At 37.1% G+C, this 20258-nt stretch overlaps 2 protein-coding genes across 2 annotated transcripts; both read right to left on the reverse strand.

Moving 5' to 3' along the window:
* Window positions 1–5968: 5968 nt before the first annotated feature.
* Window positions 5969–9768, reverse strand: LOC130589540 (uncharacterized). The gene is made up of 3 exons (XM_057390820.1): window positions 8797–9768; window positions 6877–8738; window positions 5969–6458 (listed from the first exon to the last, which is right to left on the reverse strand). The coding sequence occupies exons 1-3, from the start codon at window positions 9766–9768 to the stop codon at window positions 5969–5971; spliced, it is 3324 nt and encodes a 1107-aa protein (XP_057246803.1).
* A 1705-nt stretch (window positions 9769–11473) lies between these two features.
* LOC104899444 (3-ketoacyl CoA thiolase 1, peroxisomal) lies at window positions 11474–19081 on the reverse strand. Its single transcript, XM_010686640.4, has 14 exons — window positions 18697–19081; window positions 16115–16191; window positions 15763–15847; window positions 15538–15664; window positions 14831–14929; window positions 14602–14669; window positions 14405–14512; window positions 14248–14325; window positions 14023–14155; window positions 13841–13937; window positions 12510–12633; window positions 12314–12422; window positions 11837–11920; window positions 11474–11739 (listed from the first exon to the last, which is right to left on the reverse strand). Exons 1-14 carry the CDS (start codon window positions 18778–18780, stop codon window positions 11651–11653), a joined length of 1362 nt encoding a protein of 453 aa, XP_010684942.2. The 5' UTR covers window positions 18781–19081; the 3' UTR covers window positions 11474–11650.
* Window positions 19082–20258: the final 1177 nt, after the last annotated feature.

The following is a 20258-nucleotide window of genomic DNA, read 5'->3' on the forward strand; positions in this document are numbered from 1 at the left end:
CAAAAAGATAACCATGAAATTAGATAAATTCACTGACAAGAGAAAAATTATTAGCACATATACAATGAAGAAGCGTAATTTGAGGAGTAAATAAGACAATTTGCCAATGGAATTGGGCGATTTTTTCAAGCATTTAAGGCTAGGGTTTCTTGAGTGATGAGGGGTTGAGGATTGAGATCTAGACTCTCTATCTCTCTCTCTAACTGTATCTCTCATTTTTCAAAACTTTAAGATGACTTGACTGAATTAATGGCAATACATTATATATGTATGTTATTGAGTAATTGGATAACTTATTGTTGAAACTAGTAATACTTATTCCTAAAAGAACACGTAGTCTTTTATTTCTTTTTTCTTTTTAGCACAGAGAGAATATATTATATTTAAAAAAAGAAAATTAAAAAAATCTAATTATATAAGCTAAGAAGGGAGCAATGGTATCCCTTAGAAATTCACTTAATTTCCCCTCTACAACATAAATATTACATTCCAAATTTCTAAATACAATCTCTAGCAGTTAATCAAAACTAGTTCTATGCATAAACTTGCCAAAAAAAATCAATCAAATCTCTATTAAATCCAGTTATCTTATATAATGCTCAATCACATAAACTTGCCAATAAAAAAAATTCAATCAAAATAAAAGATTCAATCAAAATAGAAGATTCATAATCAAGAATTTATAACTCGTTAGTACCACATACAATAACAAAAAAAAAACATGACATTCTCATTAAAGAGATAGCTTAAATTCAAACTTAAATAAATTTTTCCATAACACAAACTCAATTACAAACACAAACTTCAAATATAAAAAAATCAGTTATCTTCATAGATTTGAGCTTCAAGGCATTTTCAAATACGACATTCTCAAATTTGTGTATACTAACTGTTAATCAGGTACGCAATCTTTTATTGAAAACGAAAGTATTTTGTAATGTTTTATGTCCAATAAGTCGTAAGAATATGTACTATATTTGAGTAAATTTAAGCTCAAATTACAGTAAATCTTACGACTATGTGTTGTGTTAGAACTTCGTTTTTTAAAAAATATTTGACTCAAATTACAGTTTATTTAAAATTTCATTTAAATATAGTTGAAATTCTAATTTAGATTACATCATAAATGATTGGAAAAAAATTAAATTTCATCAAAAAATATCTTCAAATTGCGCGCAAATATTAAAAAAAAAAATTGAGACAAAATACTTCAACACGAATTATTTTTGTGCCCAGATATTATAAAGAATTCGAGAAAAAATATACTTCAACCCATATAATAAAATTAAAAAATTGTGCCCATAATCGAATTTCGAACCATCAACTGAATATTCAAAAATACCTTATCGACGACATGAAAAGCATCGCCATGACGACCAAAGTCAGCTCCAATGATGACAAAATCATAATCGAAGGTCTTAGGAGAGTGAACTCGACGACTCAGGAGTTGAACTCGGCGCGAACTCACTGAGAAACTCAATGATTCTCTTCGAATTGAAGTCCACAGAAACGGAGATTGAGACTGAGAGGTTTAGCTAAAAATGAGAATAGAGTGTGTAGTTTGATTTGGGGGGAAATTGAGGAAGATGATGAAAAGGGGAGAAAAAGTGACGACTGCATTGTTTCAATTAAATAGAGAGGGGAAAAGAAGAGCATGAAATTGAGATGGGTTTGGGAATTGTAAGAGTAGCTAAGAATTGAAGAGAGAGAAAAAGGATTGCATTAATCTTGTCTCTTTTTATCATGTTTCATGGGGTCGTTTAGAGCTTTGACAAAAAAACATTAGTTAGAGATGCAATTTCATTACTTATACTTATTTATTAATGTGTTTTTAAATACTATCTATAAGTATTTCAATCTTTTTTACTCACGAAATGGAGGTGAACTTAGACATGAACTTTCGTTTTTTGGTTTGTTTTATTACTGAGTAATAGTTATTCCAAAAAAAAAAAAAAAAAAAAAAATTGTCGCACGCATAGCATGCATAAAAATCTAGTTATTTAATAAGGTATGTTTTAACTATAACCATTATGTTATTTTCAGTCCCAACTACTGAATATTCTTCTCTTATGAACTATTACTTACTTTTTACAAAATGGTCCTAACAGGTGACAGAACTACTACAACTGGTAAAACATGCTAATCGATCATAAGTTTTTCTTCCACTAATAATTCCGCCACACTAATAGTTCTTGATTTGTTGCAAACCTTTCTCTTACTTTCTGTTGATTTCTGTAAAAATTTCTTCTTAAAACGTCTTTTTTTCGAAAAAAAAAAACTTTTGTAATCAACAAGCAGTTGCATTTCCTCTTAACTGCTAAATTCTATGCTCGAATTCACTATTTTTGGTCAAAAGTTCGACCTAAATTTCAATACTCTTGAAATTAAACTTCCATGTTCACATTTATTTTCTCTCCTCCATTGGCGAACTTACAATTAACATATGATTTATTTTTGATTGAAGATTTAACTTGCACTAATTAAAGTGTTTTTTCCCAAAATTTTATTTTTGACTATATTATGGATACACATGCTAAGATTAATGAAAATTGAGAGGGCTCGAACTTGAGAAAGACATGATCTTTGTAATTGTACTTTATTCGTTGCTTATATATTGAAAGACATAATTCAAGCAAGCAATTTAAGCAGGACTGCAATTGTAATAGCATGGCTATGAAATAACAAAGGAAGGAAGAAGATGAGAGTGGATGAAAAGAGGAAGGAGGACTGACTTGGAGGGCCAAGGACAAAAAAGAAGAAGGAAGAAAGAAGATGCAAATGGAGCAATAAAAAAAAGAAGGAAGAAGATCACAATAGGTGAAGAAATAAGGACTTGCAGCAGCAAAGACAAAAAGGAGGAAGAAAGAAGATGAATATAGAGTAGCAACTTGATAAAAAAAATTGTCAACTCGTGAGACCAATTACCGGCAAATTGGGACTATGTTTGTAAAACATAATGTATAGTTGGGTCTGTTGTAAAATAATCATTTATTTTTTCGCGAGGCTTTCCTCTTCTTAAGCATAAAAAAAAATCAAAAGTTGAGATAAAGAATGGCAAAACGTACATAGTTAAGACCTATCTTGTCAATTTTTCTTTTAAAAAATAGGATTTTCTCTTTCTTTTGGTAAAAGAAGACTAAAAGAAATTAATCATATTTAACTAAATTGAACAACACTGTAAATGTAAGAGCACCAAAGTCATAGTGAAAACATATGATTGGCCAAAAATAATTTTGTCAAGGGGAAAATTAATGTAAGTCAAAGTGTTATACTCCCTCTCATTCTTTTTAATTTACACACTTTCCTTTTTGGTCTTTTTTTTAATCTACACTCTTTTATTTAATCCATGTTCTTGATAACATGTCTCATTTACTTTCTCCTATGTTTTCGTCCATGCCATCTACCTTTTAATATTTAAACCAACTTTTTAGTATCTTTCTCACTTTTAAGTTTTCCTCTCCGCCTTTTCACTTTCTCTGTCATACTTTTGTAGTTCCTCCTTGGTTCTCCCTCAAAAGTAAACTAAAAAGAAAAAAGAGAAAGTAGTTTTTAATCTATACTGAAAATTAATGTAAATATAACTAATATGAAAAAGCGGAAAATCAATGTTTTATACTTTTTAATCTACTGATAATTACGAACATAATTCGCCTAAGTTTTTTTATTTGACAAGCGTGATAGTCAAATCATAGTTTCGAGAATACTTCATTTGATAGTAGTGCGTGTTAGACACTTTTTACAAAAGCATTTTATTTGATAGTAGTGTGTGACACTATTTTTCCCCCTACTTCACAATGTACGTGCCAGACTGCCACGTCAAAGTGTCTGTTGAGGATAATGTAGTTATCCTAGCTAGTTGATAGAATATCATATATGATATTATTATGGTAATAGGAGTCTGGTATTAGAAGCTATATATGATTAAAGTTAATAAGGTATAATTAGGAAATATAGTTTATGTAAGAGACCAGTTAGATATATTTTATGAGTTAGTATTTTGTAAGATAAATATGTGATTGATAAATTCGAAAAGAGGTGACTAATATTGAGATTGGTATTGGTTACCATAGAGAAATTTGACATGGTATCAGAGCCTAGAGAAATTCTAGACACCTTAATCATGAGAGTTTGTGAGAAGGTATATTGAATAAAAACCTTTACAAGAATGTAAGGATGAAATTTGAAAAAAAAAAAGAACCCTCCATGTAAGTGTGAGAGAGGAGATCAATCAATTGAAAAAACTTTATAACAGTTTGTGAGGTAAGAGGAAAATATAAACATGACGAGATCGAAAAGAAGCGCATTATGGTTTAAGTGAGTCCAAAAAGAATGACGTTCTCATCAAGAAGATGAAAAAAAAATTGCATGTCCGAAAAACTAGTGTTCTCACTTTTGTTGAAATATTTGGTGAGTTAAAAAGAATGACGTTAGAAGAAAAAAATAAAACTTGTAAGTTTGGAAATATTGTCATTCCTGTTTGACTGGTGATTGATAGATTCGAAAAGATTAAGGTTTTCATCATCAAGAAAGAAGATTTGTATTGTTGAAGTCGACATAACTAGTTTTGTGCATCTCGAATTGAACAAAGGCGAAGAAGTTCCAGTTCGTGCTTAAAATATAAGATATCTTTTACTTTTCCAATAGTGTCGTTCGTAAAATTGTTGTTGCGGTATGATTAAGAGAATACCATGTATATATTATTATGATAGTAGAAGTCTAGTATTAGGGGATATGATTAAAGTTAATAAGACAGAATTAGGTAATATAGTTTATCTAAGAGGACAGTTAGATAATATTTTACTCTATCCGTTTCAAAATATAAGACATTCACGCTTTACGAAAATTTGCTTTGACCACAAATATCTCTCATAATACGATAAATAAAAATTATACCGTTGGATTCGTCATGAAAAATACTATAATGACATTAATTTTTTAATTTTTGTATCCACGTAAATTGAGAGTAATTAACGGTCAAAGTTCGACCACGAAAATCGTGCGTGCCTTATATTTTGAAATGGAGGGAGTATGAGTTAGTGTTTAGTGAGGTTTCCCAACTTTATAATATAAATACGTGATCGATGAGTGAGAGAAGGAGTGACCAATATTATTGGTTGGTTAACAGAGAGAAACTTAATAGTGCACGTTGTTGAAACCCATTAAATGTCCACTTGTGTGTGTCCCACATTGGAGAAAGAGAAAAGAATAAAACACTTTATAAGTTGAGGAGTTACTCTTCCTATCACCAATTGGTTTTAGGATGGAACCTCCTAGCTTGTAAGTGGTATAAACTCTCCTCCTCTTTATTGGATTACCCAGGCCCATTTTCAAATAATCTAAAAATTTAACATGGTATCAGAGCCCGGGTTGTGGGTCTCTTCTAAACTGGGCTTCTAATCAACCAACTGGGTAAGGGTTTACCTCGACAGGATGTCCAGCCCCTAAGAGGATGTCCAGCCCCTAAAAGGATTATTTCTGATTATCTTTCCAGTTAGTTTTAAATTCTAAAGACACTCACAAGTGAAGGGGTGTGTTGAAACCCATTAAATGTCCACTTATGAGTGTCCCACTTTGGAGAAAGAGAAAAGAATAAAACACTTTATAAGATGAGGAGTTACTCCTCCTATCACCAATTGGTTTTAGGATGGAACCTCCTATCTTGTAAGTGGTCTAAACTCTCCTCCTCTTTATTGGGTTACCCAGGCCCATTTTCAAATAATCTAAAAATTTAACCCACGTCAACTTTTTTTTTTGAGGGGAAACGGTGAGAAATATTATTAAACAAAATCAAGCTCCGCCAAGGCTAATACACCTTGCGGAAAACACATCAGTCCACAATTGTTCAACATCATTCAAAGGTAAAAGTCTAGCTACTAAATGAGCCACCGTATTCCCGCATCTCTTAACATGATAAAAGGAAAAAGATGTAAAAACATCACTCAGCACACCAATATCTTCATGCACCAAATCAACAGGAGCTCTTCCTCATCTTGCCATGGACAGATTTAACAAGGCTTAACGCATCCGATTCCAGTTCAACGTTCAAGTACCCCAAATTGCGCGCAATAACAAGGCCAAATTTGGCAGCCATAGCCTCTGCCAGTGCCGCTGTCCATTGCGTGCGGATTCGACGCACTGCTACTGCACGTACCACACCCAGTTCGTCCCGGACCACGACACCCAGGCCCACTCCCTCATCCCCCAGCAACGCAGCATCAGTGTTTACACGAAAATGAGCAGCAGGAGGAGGTACCCAGCTGCCACGCGAGTGAGGAAAAGTAGCAGCAGACATCCGAGTGAAAACCGCCCCAGCATAGGCCTTATAATCTGTCACCAACTTCAAAAAACCAAGAGCACCAACCTGTGAGTTATTCCATGGGTCAGCATGTACCACGGAATTACGTATGACCAAGAAGCCCAAGCAAGACTCGCAAATGTCATAAATCCGAGTGATCCAACTTAGAATGCATCCACATGAAAAAATCCAAAAAGCCAGAAAATGGACAATCTATGATATGCTGTTGAAATGGAGAGGAATCCCAAATTCGGGTCACAAGAGAACAATGAAATAGAGCATGAACAATCGAATCATCGTGCCCCACACAAAAAGTACAAGCACCATCAGCAACGATATGTCGCTCATTCAACCGACCTCTTGTAGCAAGAGCACGCACACAACCCCGCCATAGAAAATGGCAAAGTTTCGGTGGCCCTCCCATCTTCCAAATAATCGACCACGCATCACCATTCCGTCCTCCAAAGCGGTTCATCCATCCTTGCACATGACCAAGTCTACCAAGCCAATATCCCAACTTTGTAGTGTAGATCCCGTCCTTCGCGGGCCACCAATATTGCACATCCGCCGTTGTCGCTCACTCAAAGGAATATCCCGCACCAATGCCGCATCCTCCCGTAAGGTGTAGTGACAGAGCCTCCGCATCCCAGCACCCATTTTCCCCTATCAAGTCCGCCACAACTAAGTCCCCCGGGCTCTCCACATTTGGGGTAGGAACCACCGAAACCGAGTCCCCCGGTAGCCAAGCCATATCCCACACTCTAATATTTGCTCCATTCCCGACCCGCCATTTCAATCCCTCTAGAAGCAGAGACTTAGCTCCCCAGATACTCCGCCACACGAAACTAGGATCATAACCTCGTCGCGCATCTACAAAGTTATCATTCTTGAAGTAGCGAGCTTGCATAACTTGATGAGCCAACCCCCCAACATCACACATCAACCTCCATCCCTGCTTAGCCAACAGAGCTTGATTAAAAGTTCTCAAATCACGGAATCCCATTCTACCATAGGATTTCGGCAGACACAATTTCTCCCAACTTACCCAATGCATCTTCTTTTCCATCCCTTTACCCCCCCACCAGAAACGGGCACACAAAGAGTTTATATCATCAAGAATACCCTCAGGAATAGAAAATAAACTCATCATATAGGTTGGAATAGATTGAATTACCGCTTTGATAAGTACCTCTTTTCCGGCTTTGGATAACAATTTCTCCTTCCATCCCTGCAACTTCTTCCAGACTCGCTCTTTAAGCACAGAAAATACAGCCTTTTTGGATCTACCGATCAAAGTTGGTAGCCCCAAATATTTATCATGTTTCACTACCTCCTTAACTCCAAACAGATTGCGAATCTCACATCTTCTAGTCACATTCACATTTTTGCTAAAAGACACTTCAGACTTATTAAAATTAATCTTCTGACCAGATGCTCTTTCATATACACTGATAATATCAGCCACCATAGAGCATTCCTGAAGTGTAGCTCTAGCAAAAAGAATACTATCATCAGCAAAAAATAAATGAGAAATCCGAGGAGCAGAACGACATACCCTGGCTCCATGAATTTTCCCATCACCTGCAGCCCTTGTCAACAACGCAGAAAAAGCCTCAGCACAAAGGAGGAATAAATACGGGGACAACGGATCTCCCTGCCGAAGCCCCCTCGATGGTATAATATTTCCCTGCACTTTCCCATTAAGCTTAAACGAATAAGTAACACTAGACAGACACACCATCACCCGTCGAATCCAACTCTCACAGAAACCCAACTTAAGCATCACCTTCTCAAGAAAAGACCACTCGACTCTGTCGTAAGCCTTACTCATATCAAGCTTAAAGGCCATTGACCCTGTTCTTCCGTCTCCTGAACGCTTCATATAATGAAAAATTTCAAAAGCTATCATTGCGTTATCCGTAATAAGTCGACCAGGAACGAAAGCACTTTGCTGTGAAGAGATTAAATCAGGGAGAATAACTTTGAGCCTATTAGCCATAACTTTCGAAATCACCTTGTAAAGCACATTACACAGACTGATGGGCCGGAAATCCCCCATCTGGATCGGATGCTGGCACTTAGGAATAAGCGTAATGCAAGTCTTGTTCAGCATCTGCAGATCAACATTACCATGCCACCAATTTTGCACACAAGAAACTACATCATCACCCACAATATGCCAGAATTTTTGGTAAAATAAAGCATGCATGCCATCAATCCCAGGAGCTTTGTTAGGATGCATTTGAAACAAAGCATGATAAATTTCGTCCCTCGTAGGCTCAGCAATCAACGCATCATTTGCCACATCACACACCTTCCTAGACAAACCTGCCAATGCATCATCAAATCCCGACGGAGAAGAAGAAGAAAAAATGTCCATGAAGTAATTCGAAATAACATCACCAATTTCCTCCTCATCTGTTTTCAAAACGCCATCTACATCCTGCAATTGTGAAATGGTATTACGACGTTTCCTGCAACTAGCTTTGTGGTGAAAATACGCGGTATTTATCATCCTTCAACTCATTTACTCTACTCCTAGCATGCCAATAAGATTCCTCAAGTCGATGCAGCTCATCCAACTCACTCACCAATCCCCGACATCTCTCCAGCATCACCCCATCCGGCGGCTTATTTTGCCACAACTCAAGCTCAGCCTCCTTGTCTTTCACCTTCTTCTTCAGATCACCAAAAGTCGTAGCAGCCCACGTGCCTAGGCTCGCTGCGCACGCAGCTATCCGCCCCTCAATACCCGTTCCAGCCTCGCTCTCCCACGCCTGCCTCACCACCTCCTGACACTTCGGCTTGGAAAGCCATAACGCCTCAAAATAGAACAACTTTTTCCTCGACCGTCGTGGTGGAGCAACATCTGCTGAAAGAAGAATAGGAGCATGATCCGATTTATAAATGGGAAAATTCCGCACCCAAGAGTAAGGAAACAAAGCACACCAATCCTCAGACGCCAAAAATCTATCCAACCGCTCCCGAATCAACGTATCCGGATCATTACCTCGCTGCCAAGTAAAAGTACTCCCACGGAAACCCAAATCCCGCAGGTCACATCCCTCAATCGTCTCCCGAAAAGCATCCATAAGTATCTCCCGTCGAGCCACACCACCGTCTTTTTCAGAACCGTGAAGTATCTCGTTAAAGTCGCCAAAAAATACCATAGGAAGAGGAGAAGACACCTTAAGGGATTGCATCAACCTCCAGGTCCTATGCTTATTCTCCGTTTCCGGCCATCCATAAATACCCACCGCTGCCCAAACTGGCACATTATTCCCATCACAAATTTCCACAAACACATGGTGAGCTGAATAAGGCACCACCCTAGCATTCACATCTCGCCACCAGAACCCCAAACCCCCCGACAAACCCCTACTACTCAAACATAACCCGTCCATAAAACCGCACTTGTCTCTAACAACTTGTAACTTCGTAGCATCTATCTTGGTCTCCATGAGAAAGACCATACTCGGGCGCTCTCTCCAACACCACGATTGGAGAGTTTTAACTGTCCGGGGATTGCCCAACCCCTGACAGTTCCAACTCAATGTTTTCATTGTCCTTCGCGGGGTTGGTATACTCCAACCTCCGCTACTGTCAAGGACATCACATTCCCATCAAAAGTATCATCAAGTTTCAATTTCTTACCCATAATTTCGGCCTCTGTCATGTGAACGTCGAAACCATCATCACATTCATCTGCCATGCACTCCTTCCTTTTCGCCCCCTTTGACCCTTTTAAAAGTTTACCACTATTCAGCATTCCAGCCTTTCCCCCTTTACGCACAACCTTCTTCACCTTGCGAGATTCTAGACTCCCTACTCCCATCACAAAAGCGGTAGACACCCCGTCCTCCGAGCTCTCCGTCCCAGCATCTGGCCCCCTATTCAACTCGACCAATTCAGGATCGAGCCTCTCCTCCAACACCCTCGCACACTCTTGTTCCCCCTCCAATAACTCCCTCGCACTCTTTTGTTCACCTGCACCCAAACACTCCTCCCTCACACCCTTTTGTTCACCTGCACCCACACACTCCTCCACACCCGTCTCCTTTTTATCCGGGTCCTCAGCAACAGTACCAACAACATTCGAACCCATCTCCACCACTTGAATATTATCATGACTACCCCCACCATCACGTGGAAGTAGAGAGCCTGAATATGTGTCCGAAATCTTAGCCACAAAACTCAGTTTGCGGTTGGCCATAACTTGCGCCTCCTCCTCCATATAACGAGACCGCCCCTTTCGAGGAGAAGCCTTCAACCAAAGACCCCACCCAAAATTACAGTTCTGGGGGTCCTCGTTAGTAGTAGGGCAATCTTTCTCCCCATGCCCCATAATGCCACAAAGAAAGCAAAAAAATGGTAGACGTTCATATTTAAATTCAATAGACAGAATAGTACCATCCTTCCCCTTTATTTTCTGAATACGGCGCAGGGGTTTATTAATATCAAGCAATACTTTAACTCGCCTATAATTATTAAGTCCTAAACCATCAGGTTCAATGCATTGCACCGATCCCAACACAGCAGTAATGGCACGAATATCCTCATCAGCACGACAATTAAAAGGTAAGTGATAGATACGTACCCAAAAAGGCGACAACGTCAGCGGAACCCTCGCAGGTTGTTCGTTACCCGACAATTCATTCAACACCAAAAGATGTTGATCAAAACACCAGGGACGACCCTCCATGACTTTCTCCTTGTCCCGCCAATGAAAAAATTGAAACACAAACAAGTTGGCTGCCACCGATTGAATCACAACCTTCTTCGAAACCGCCCATGCCATAGTCATAGTCCTCTTAAAAGCGTCAAGGTTAAAAGGTCGGTCTGTGACGAGACGTCCAACCAACATCAACGAGACTTGTTCATCTATCTCCGGCGCAATAGTATCACCTAGGTCCACAATTTCGTTTTCAGTATCAGATATTTGTAGTCTAGAACATTGAATTGACATATCTTCCGCCATGATCGAAAAAGCGACCCAGGGAAGAAGAGCCGTCCTATTTCGCAAGGAAGTGCGAACCCTATCTCACGAGGGAGTCTAATTTCGTCGGTTAAAATTGTTAGAGCTTTTTTAACCCACGTCAACTTTAGATAGCGTTAGACATGGGTATATAAATGAAGTAAAGATAAAAAGAAAAGAACTGAGTTTTGTAAACTGTAAAGGAAGAACAAGAAAAGTTTTGTATTATTGCTAAGCAAATCTTCTTTGTATATGAGCATCATGGAAAATACATAATTATTATCAGCTGAATAATGTTCTGCGATGTAGAGAGAATCTGCTTATAAGTTCTAAAGGAAGATAGAATGAAAAAGGTATCATGCTGCTAAAACATCAGTCTGCTATTGGTTCGTCTGAGCAGCGCGAGTGTTAGTTAATCCATTAGCATGATCACCTCGTTCAAAAACAGCTGCAGCACCCATGCCACTGCCTGTAAATGCAGTCCACAGTTAGCGTAATACAAGATTCATTTTACACAAATGCGTGCACGAGAGAAGAGGGCAGCAAGAACGGAGGGAGGAAGAGACCTATACACATTGAAATGACTCCGAAACGGCAATCTGTTCCTCGGCGATTCATCTCATTCAGTAAAGTTGCCACACACCGAGCACCTGACAAAAGAGCAAGCCAAGAATGAACTAATCAGTAACTCACCAGCAAAAGTTTATTTTTAGCAACGCATAAATAACAACTACTACTTATAATTGTATATAGCACTTTTTAAGAAAATACACTACATCTAAGTTTCAAAAAAGATCTAAATAAGGCCCTCAACTCATCATCATATGGGCTCTAAAAGTCTAAATTTCAAAGGATCCTCACTATCCCAATAAAATGTTTAAATGATGGTCAACTCAAGTTATTTTTATCTTGAAGGTAGCATTACTCCAGAAAAACTTATGAGGTAGTTTGCCAGAAAAAGTTATATAGTGTGCTCATTCAAAAAGTGATATATAGTTAGGTAGTTCGAGAAAAAAAAAATCAAGTAATGGCAAAACGCATACCAGTAGCTCCCAAAGGATGTCCGAGTGCTAATGCTCCTCCATTAACATTGACTTTTGCTGGATCGAGGTTCAGCTTTTTACAGCAGTATACATACTGCGATGCAAAGGCCTGCAAAAATGAAGTTCTACAAATTTGAGAAATGATGTTGCTGTTACCAAGAAAAAAAATATGTAACAGCCTGTTAAGGGGACTAACCTCATTTATCTCAAACAGGTTGATGTCATCAAGCTTTAGCCCAGCAGATTTCACTGCAGCAGGAATGGCAAAGGCTGGGCCAATCCCCATAACAGCAGGATTCACACCAACAGCAGCAAAGCTCCTAAATGAGGATCACAGGATAAAATTGAGAATCGGGAACTAAGAAGATCTAAACATGCATACAATAAGATTCATGGTTTTGTCTGATTTCTCTCATTAATGAGCTTATTTGTTCTGTCAATTTCAAACCTTGCGTAGCCAGTCTATACATTAATTACAAGCATAGATTCCATATTTATAGATTTAACTTTGGATCACAATAAACAAACGGCCTCAAGTGAAAGAGAGATCAGACATTTACTTCATGCTCAATTGCAGAAAATCAGTCAGTGATAATCTTTTTTTTTTTTAGGGGTGAGTGATGCAGTATCTAACATAACCAAGATAAGAGGCCTAGCTGATTTGATGCCCACAAAAAAAAAAAAAAAACTAAAATGAAGAAATCTTGTACATAACTTGACAGATAAACCTAATAACTAATAAGAGGCCTACTAGTTCTTTTCAGTAGGAAATCATTTCCACAATACACAAGGAAAAGATAATTGTTTAACAAGTTCTAAGACATCCTCAGGTTGAGCTAAAATAGTCTCATCTCTTCATTGGTAAAGAGGCACTACCCTACTAGCAAACATCCGGCCTAGATGAGTCCGTGACCAAGAAATTGTCATGGACATTCGCCATCAGATACCATGTTGTATTGAGCAAAGAGCCAAAAATTACTTGATGAGCACCCACACATAAGAAAGGATTCAAATTGCTAATAGCTCAAGAAACCTGAAAGGAAGGCCAAAGATGGTCAGAGGTCAGCTGCTTATTACACAATGAATGGAGGGATGTGAAGACTGACGAGGATAGACCCTCCCCAGATACTAATCAAATGCTTGAAACCCTAGAAGCACACACAAAACAATAAACAAGAAGGGTTCAAAAGGAGCAGAAAGCACATTAGATCAACTTGAGCATTGAGAGGTTCAGGTTGAAGGGGTTGACGTATGCAAAAAGAAAAGTTCATCAATTATATTAAGATCCACACTACAAATTATATATAATTAAGCTGTCCTGATTGCAAACTTGTTAGGACTCTATATATGATGTATATTAGAAATAGGATTGTTATTCCTAATTACGCAGTTGAAGTAGGACTCTCTACTTAGGTTGTATAAATATAATTTAATGATGAATGAGAAAGGTGACAGAAAATGAGCATAATTTAACAAAACTACAATGCTTTCTTTTAGCTTCCATCGATGGTCCACAGAAGAACTTACCTAAATACACCAAGAATCGGAAGCCCTTTATTTGTTGCTAAACTCCTCTTCATGAGAAGAACTGCTCCAGCCCCATCACTAATCTGACTAGAATTACCTATGCAAATGGATCAAATTTGAGTATGAAACAACGATTTCTTTCACCCATAATTAACGTCTACATCAAGTCCAATTTCACATACCAGCTGTTGAAGTACCATCCTTCTTAAAAGAAGGCTTCAATTTCGTCAAATCTGCCAGGTTAGTGCCTGGCCGAATTCCATCATCAAGAGATATTGTTACATAGTTTTCCTCTCCAGTTTTTGGATCCACAATCTAGGCAATAAAAAACACATAAGCATCTGTACATAATACCCCTACCAAATGAAAAAGAAACTTCATCTCTATCATAGAGACTCTATGTCTACCTTGGTTGAAACTGGAACAATTTCTTGTCTGAATTTTCCAGATGCAGTGGCTGCCGCAGCTCGCCTATGAGATTCCACCTATAACACATATCATGACTACATTAATATTTGAGGTACCTAGGAGATGCAACAAACTTAAAATATGAATGGACCTTACCGCCGCCTGGTCTTGTTCTTGCCGTGTCACACCATAATATTGCGCGACATTCTCTGAGGTTATACCCATGGGAAGAAGGCAATCTTTTGCTTGAGGAAAGTTTTCTACCTGTAACAAAGATTCCCCAATGTTCCAATCCTTAGTACATTCAGCTTAATAATTACGAATTCTGCAGAAAATATAATATTGAAATATACTTTTGGGTTAATATGGCGAGGACCATCAACACGATCAATCGTCATTGACTCCACTCCAGCACCAATCCCTGTTGGCATATAACAATAAGAACTTTAGGAATGCAGAAGGCTATAGTCTAAGGCAGGGTGAGGGCCAGATGAAAGTAATCTAATCCCAAGCAAAAAGGCTATTTCCGCTCAAGTCTTACAAATCAGAACAGATACTGTATATAAAACATATATCTCTGACCTATGTCATAAAATCCTGCCTTTATGCAGGCAGCTACATCAGCAACTGCTTGAAGACCTGATGAACACTGCCTGTTCACAGTTCTGATGGGCACTGTGTCTGAAACAAAAAAGAGGGAAAAAACAATCAGGTCCTCTATATAATTTTCATTGTTCAAAACATACCCATAATTATGCTAAGTACAGTAGAACAGCTGTTAAGAACCTTAATAGTTTCTACCGGTACTCACAAAAATTAGAACAGAGGTACATCAAAGGTTTTTACTGAGACTAAAAACACAATTTCAGTTGAAATAGAAATGTAATGGGTCGCAAAATAGTTTCAGCTTGATCCTATAAAGTACCACAACAAAACCTCAGCAAGCAAGCATTGATTCAAGTACTTAGGGGTCGTTTGGTTCAATATATCAAATGGAAATGGAATGGATACAAATAGAGGAGAGGAATGGTAACAAAACTGATAATTTTTATTGAGTGTTTGTTTCAAGCCAAGTAATAGAATTGAAGGGTAACCATTACCTTCAAGTAATGGATTTTGTTACTTCAAGGGGAGGGGAGGTAACAAATTGGGGATTCCATTACCATCAAGTAATGGTAAGGGATTGATGTGGGGTTGAACCAAACAAGAAGAAAGGGAATCGGTAATTGATTCTGTTTCTTGAAACCCAAAAATAATAAACCAAACGACCCCTTAACTACTATACTGACCTGGAAAACCAGCATAGAATGCTGCCATCCTGCACTCCATTGCTCTTGCTGAACCTGGGGCCAGAACAGTACCCACCACAATATCCCCAACCTCAGAGGGTTTTACATTTGTCTTCTGTATCAATGCCTGTAGTTGAATATTGTAAGTTAAGAGTTACGATCAAAATTATTATAAAGAATCTGATTTTCATAAGGTTGTTGCATGAGGGAAAGGACTGCCGTCACCTTCAATACAGGAGCAAGAAGATCATCCGCGAGTGTGTCTTTGAAACCACCACGTTTTGCTTTACATATTGGAGTTCGACAAGCACTGTTCAGTTGCATGTAGTTAAGTCTCATTCAATTAAAAGGAAAAGTAAGAGATGGACATAAATGGATAACATTTTGACAGGGATATATTCTCTACTTGTGCTTTTTTCTTGCAATACAATACCCACACCACAATTGAAGATATCTCATGAATTAATAACATTAGAAGCAAATAAATTCACAATGACATGAAGAAATTTAAACAAGCCACATACATGATACATGCCATAACAACCAACAGCTCCAAGAGCAATGATAGGTTACTTACGCAACAATTACAACATCATCTCCGAAAGCAGCATTTCTATGATACGTTCCATCATCTCCGGAAGAGCAAACCGAAGTCTACTTTGTAGATCAGTATCCCAAAAAATTGACAAAAAAAACAAAGGCGGGACAATATCAAGTTATTTTGAGTTCTGAAAAGAGGCATTGATGCAATATCAAAATAAACCCAATAAGAAAAGAGGTTAAACTTCGTCCTGACAAATGGCATGGTAATTTTTATTAGTTTTACTCTTAGCATCACAATTTTCACAATGTACTTGGATATGATGAGAAAGTAGTACTTAATCAATAACACCAACTATCATCGGCAGTTCAAAAAAGTATGAACTTGGAATATGAATGTTATCTTCCTATGCAATTGTATAGTAACTTCCAAAATCAAAAAAGTATGAACTTGGAATATGAAGTAGGTAATTAAGGATGGCTTCATACAATAATCAATAATGTGAGGCCTTTATAACTTATAAAATCCAACCTAAACCAGAAGACAATCACTTTGGCAATGGAGAATTTGGTTAATACCAGATGACCAACAATATTCACAAAACTTAATCTCATAAAGTTGGCTCATTAAATCATCTGCACTTCTTTGTTATCAAAAATAAGACATACACTAATGAAAGGGGTCAGTTGGGTTCTGGTTAGGTTATTTCTAGTTTGAGTTACTTTTGGGTCGGGTCACTTACCGACCAAGTCAGACAGTCCTTGCTTAAGACTCAGGGCCTTCAATTCCAAGTTAACCCAATAGGTTAAGGAATTGTATGACCTTTCCAGTTCTGAATAGAAAAATATAGCCTTGACTCGATCAATATAGAAATATGCATTTTAAATAGCCACCATTAAAAAAACAATCATTTGATCCATATAAACGATGTCAATGAAACCAAAATTGTATCTAAAGATATTAAGAGGGTATTTGGTATGAAATTTTTTGATGTAGGAAACGGATTCAAATAAGCATTTCCATTTCTAATTGTTTGGTATGAGTGTTAAGTAACAAATTCTGTTACCGGAGGGAAACATGATCCCCCCATTTGTTACCCTTATCAAACTAGTGGAAACAAATCACGTTTCCTTCCTCAATCATAAACCTCTCAATTGTTTCCATCCCACTAGGATACCAAACGACTATTAAAGGTAACGGTTATTATTTCCTTTTCTCCTCCTTATCAAAATCCTTTCCATTCCGTTTCCATTAATCTTACCAAACACCCCCTAATATTTGAAGTTGTTTTGTTAAGGAAAACTTTATAATCTTATTTTATTACATAAAAATGTACAAGTTTTCAGGTTGGAGTGGATCAACACAAGACGAGTCGAATTCGATACAAATTTATAGGATTGTTTGGCTCTAGACAATAATATTGGGTTAAATGTGGAAAAGTTTTGGTCGACCAAATTTTTAGGTTTGTGTATATTTCTGACAAGTCTAGTAGAAATATCAGATTTAGGCTCGGTATGTTTTGGAGGAAAACATTTTTCAGAAAGTATGTTCCTCATTTTTCGTTATTTGGTTGTATAAGGGATCAAGGTGAACAATTTGAAGGAAAACCATTTTCCAGCACTCCAACATCTTCATAGTATTTATTTGCGTTTTCAACCTACAAATATTTTCCACAAAAAAAACCATTTTCCATGGAAAATGTATTCCATCAAATCCTAACTCCCTAAGAATTACTCCCTCTGTCTCAAAAATGTTGCTACATTTGTTTTTTCACAATTTACGAGATGCAATTTTAAACACCAATATCTTGAGTTACATATATGAAAAAAATATAAAAATTATATATTTGGAAAATACAAATTGGGACGAATCAAATAAGATCTAACATGACTATGTTTTTTCTTATGTATATCAACTAAAAGACGGTCAAAGTTACCAAGTAAATAGTGTCAACTGTCAAAATGGAGCAACATTTTTGGAAAAGATGGAGTAACAGAGAACTCTAGGCTCTGTTTGGAAAAGCATTTTAGTTCCAGATGATAAGGTGCTAATAGATTTTAAGTGCTAAAATGATTAATAATATTTGGAAAGTACCTAAAAATAAATTTCAGGTGGTTAAAATAACTTAAATGATAAGTTAAAATTTTATTTTTCAAATTCAGGTGATTGAAAGTTTGAAAAAATCTTTCTAAAATTCTGACAACTAATTTTGCAAACTAATTTATCAACCTAAACACCAAATTTTGTCAAATAGTTAAATTAGTAAGCTTCAACTTTATCTTATCAGTTTCATTATCACTTTCGATTTATTTTCATCTAGTATTACCAAACATAACCCATTACAATTTTAAGATTGCAAGGCTGCATATAATAAAACACTGCTTATGTACAGTTATAACTAAAGACACCATTTCTCTTCACCCTCATGAATTCCATAATAAATTTTCACCTTACAAAAAAAATTTCTTCAAAGTACCAACACCACAACTAAGAACAGATACACCCACTTCAAATTTAAAACTTTAGGACCCAATAAAAATTCAGCAATTATATTAATTCTTTTATTGTTGAAACTGAACTGAATTGTTAATTAAAAAATGGGTAGAATATGAACTTACAGAGAAAGTAACATCATGAGGTCGAGGAGAGGTGGGATTGAGGTGCTGTAGAAGCACTTTCTGCCTGTTTAACGCTTTTTCCATCACTCTATCTTTCTCTCACCCTGGTACTGGTTGTGCTTGGTTTTTGTTGGTGTATGATTTACACATTTACATAAACATACATCCTCTGTTATATAGACATGCACGTAACCTCACATGTCAAGACTGAAAATTTAGTTATTAAGGGACCCACCAAAAAATAAACGATTTTGGAAGTTGGGAACAAAATTTCTCGAAAATTTTAGCACATTTTCCTTGTATCTTTTTCCATTGTAGGGAATTAGGGAAATTGGACAAGGGTTTACTGAGAACTTGAGACGAAAGTCCCGCAAAAAAATTAGAAGAATAATTGAAGAGTTGGTCAATGTGAACGTTTTTGGATTAATGAGAAGTCGTCTTGACTCTGGACCCTTGGGTCTTTGTTTTTTTTTTTTCCGAAAAATAAATCAACTAGTTATTAGGTCCGATCTATGTCTTGGGTAAGAAAAAATTTCATTTATTAATATCATTTTTTTTATAATAATAATAAATACAACTTAGTTGAGTGGTTAAAACTTTGGTATATGTATTTGAGGTCTCGGAATCAAACCCCCTATACTACGCAATTTCTAAAAAAAAATATTAAATTAATTTCAAATTTGTTATGTTATCACATTAATGAATTAATAGTACACAAGCAAATTATGCACGTGATGTATGCCTGATTTTTTTTTTATTTAACTTGATTTTCTTTAATCACCTAAACTTTGATTATACTTATCAAATTTCTTTGTTATTTATGTCGTACTAAATACTAATAGAATTTCATTGAAATTTTGAAACGAACTTCACAAAATCTAGATGTAAGACCCAATACAAAATGACGATAATCGTGTAAAATGATTTTTGTCTATTTTGTAAATTGCTACCAAACCATGAGCATTTTAGTAATTTTACTCATCTAATAAGCGAGTCAATGAGTCCCATCACCCCTGAAGATTTTTCGGGTGACAAGCAACACCAATTTGCAAAGGGGATCGTTAAACGTCCCCCCAAAATTACTTAAAATCGCACCGAATTTACTTTTAGTAGACTATTTTACCCCTTCTCTTTTTTCTACCATCCTCGCCATCTCCTGCACCACTAGACACCACCGCCAACAGCCACCTCCTCCACCACCCTTGAAGGCGATTTTTTTGTACACTTGGGCCATCGCCCAAGTATAGAAAAAAGAATTCGCTTTCAAGCCAACAGGCACCGAAATCTATGTAGATACGTCGGCTACTGGTGGTCTCTCGGCGGCAAAGGAGCGATGGTGCGGTGGTGTGGGGTCGCAGGGATTCACGAGGAGGAGAGAGAAAATAGGGGCGAGAGAAGTGAAGTTGTGTGGGTAGGAAGAAGAATGACCAAGGAGAGCAGAGAAAGGGTGGTGCGATGCGGCAAGCTTGGTGGCGCGATTAGATTCACTGGTGGTGGTTGAGTGGTGGTGCTCACTAGTGGCAGATTGGTGGTGTTGTGTTTAAGAAAATAGGGGAAAGAGA

The sequence above is a fragment of the Beta vulgaris genome, chromosome 7 (genome assembly GCF_026745355.1).
Source record: "Beta vulgaris subsp. vulgaris cultivar EL10 chromosome 7, EL10.2, whole genome shotgun sequence".
In the NCBI taxonomy this organism is placed as follows: Eukaryota; Viridiplantae; Streptophyta; class Magnoliopsida; order Caryophyllales; family Amaranthaceae; genus Beta; species Beta vulgaris.

Coding starts and splice junctions, on each gene's coding strand:
- LOC130589540 (XM_057390820.1), bottom strand. CDS start 9,768: ATGGTCTTTCTCATGGAGACCAAGATAGATGCTACGAAGTTACAAGTT. Junction 8,739..8,796: donor TGAAGGATGATAAATACCGC/GTATTTTCACCA, acceptor TCACAATTGCAG/GATGTAGATGGCGTTTTGAA. Junction 6,459..6,876: donor GGTGCGGGATATTCCTTTGA/GTGAGCGACAAC, acceptor ATGCATTCTAAG/TTGGATCACTCGGATTTATG.
- LOC104899444 (XM_010686640.4), bottom strand. CDS start 18,780: ATGGAAAAAGCGTTAAACAGGCAGAAAGTGCTTCTACAGCACCTCAAT. Junction 14,930..15,537: donor ATTCTATGCTGGTTTTCCAG/GTCAGTATAGTA, acceptor TTTTTGTTTCAG/ACACAGTGCCCATCAGAACT. Junction 14,513..14,601: donor CTCGCCATATTAACCCAAAA/GTATATTTCAAT, acceptor TCTTTGTTACAG/GTAGAAAACTTTCCTCAAGC.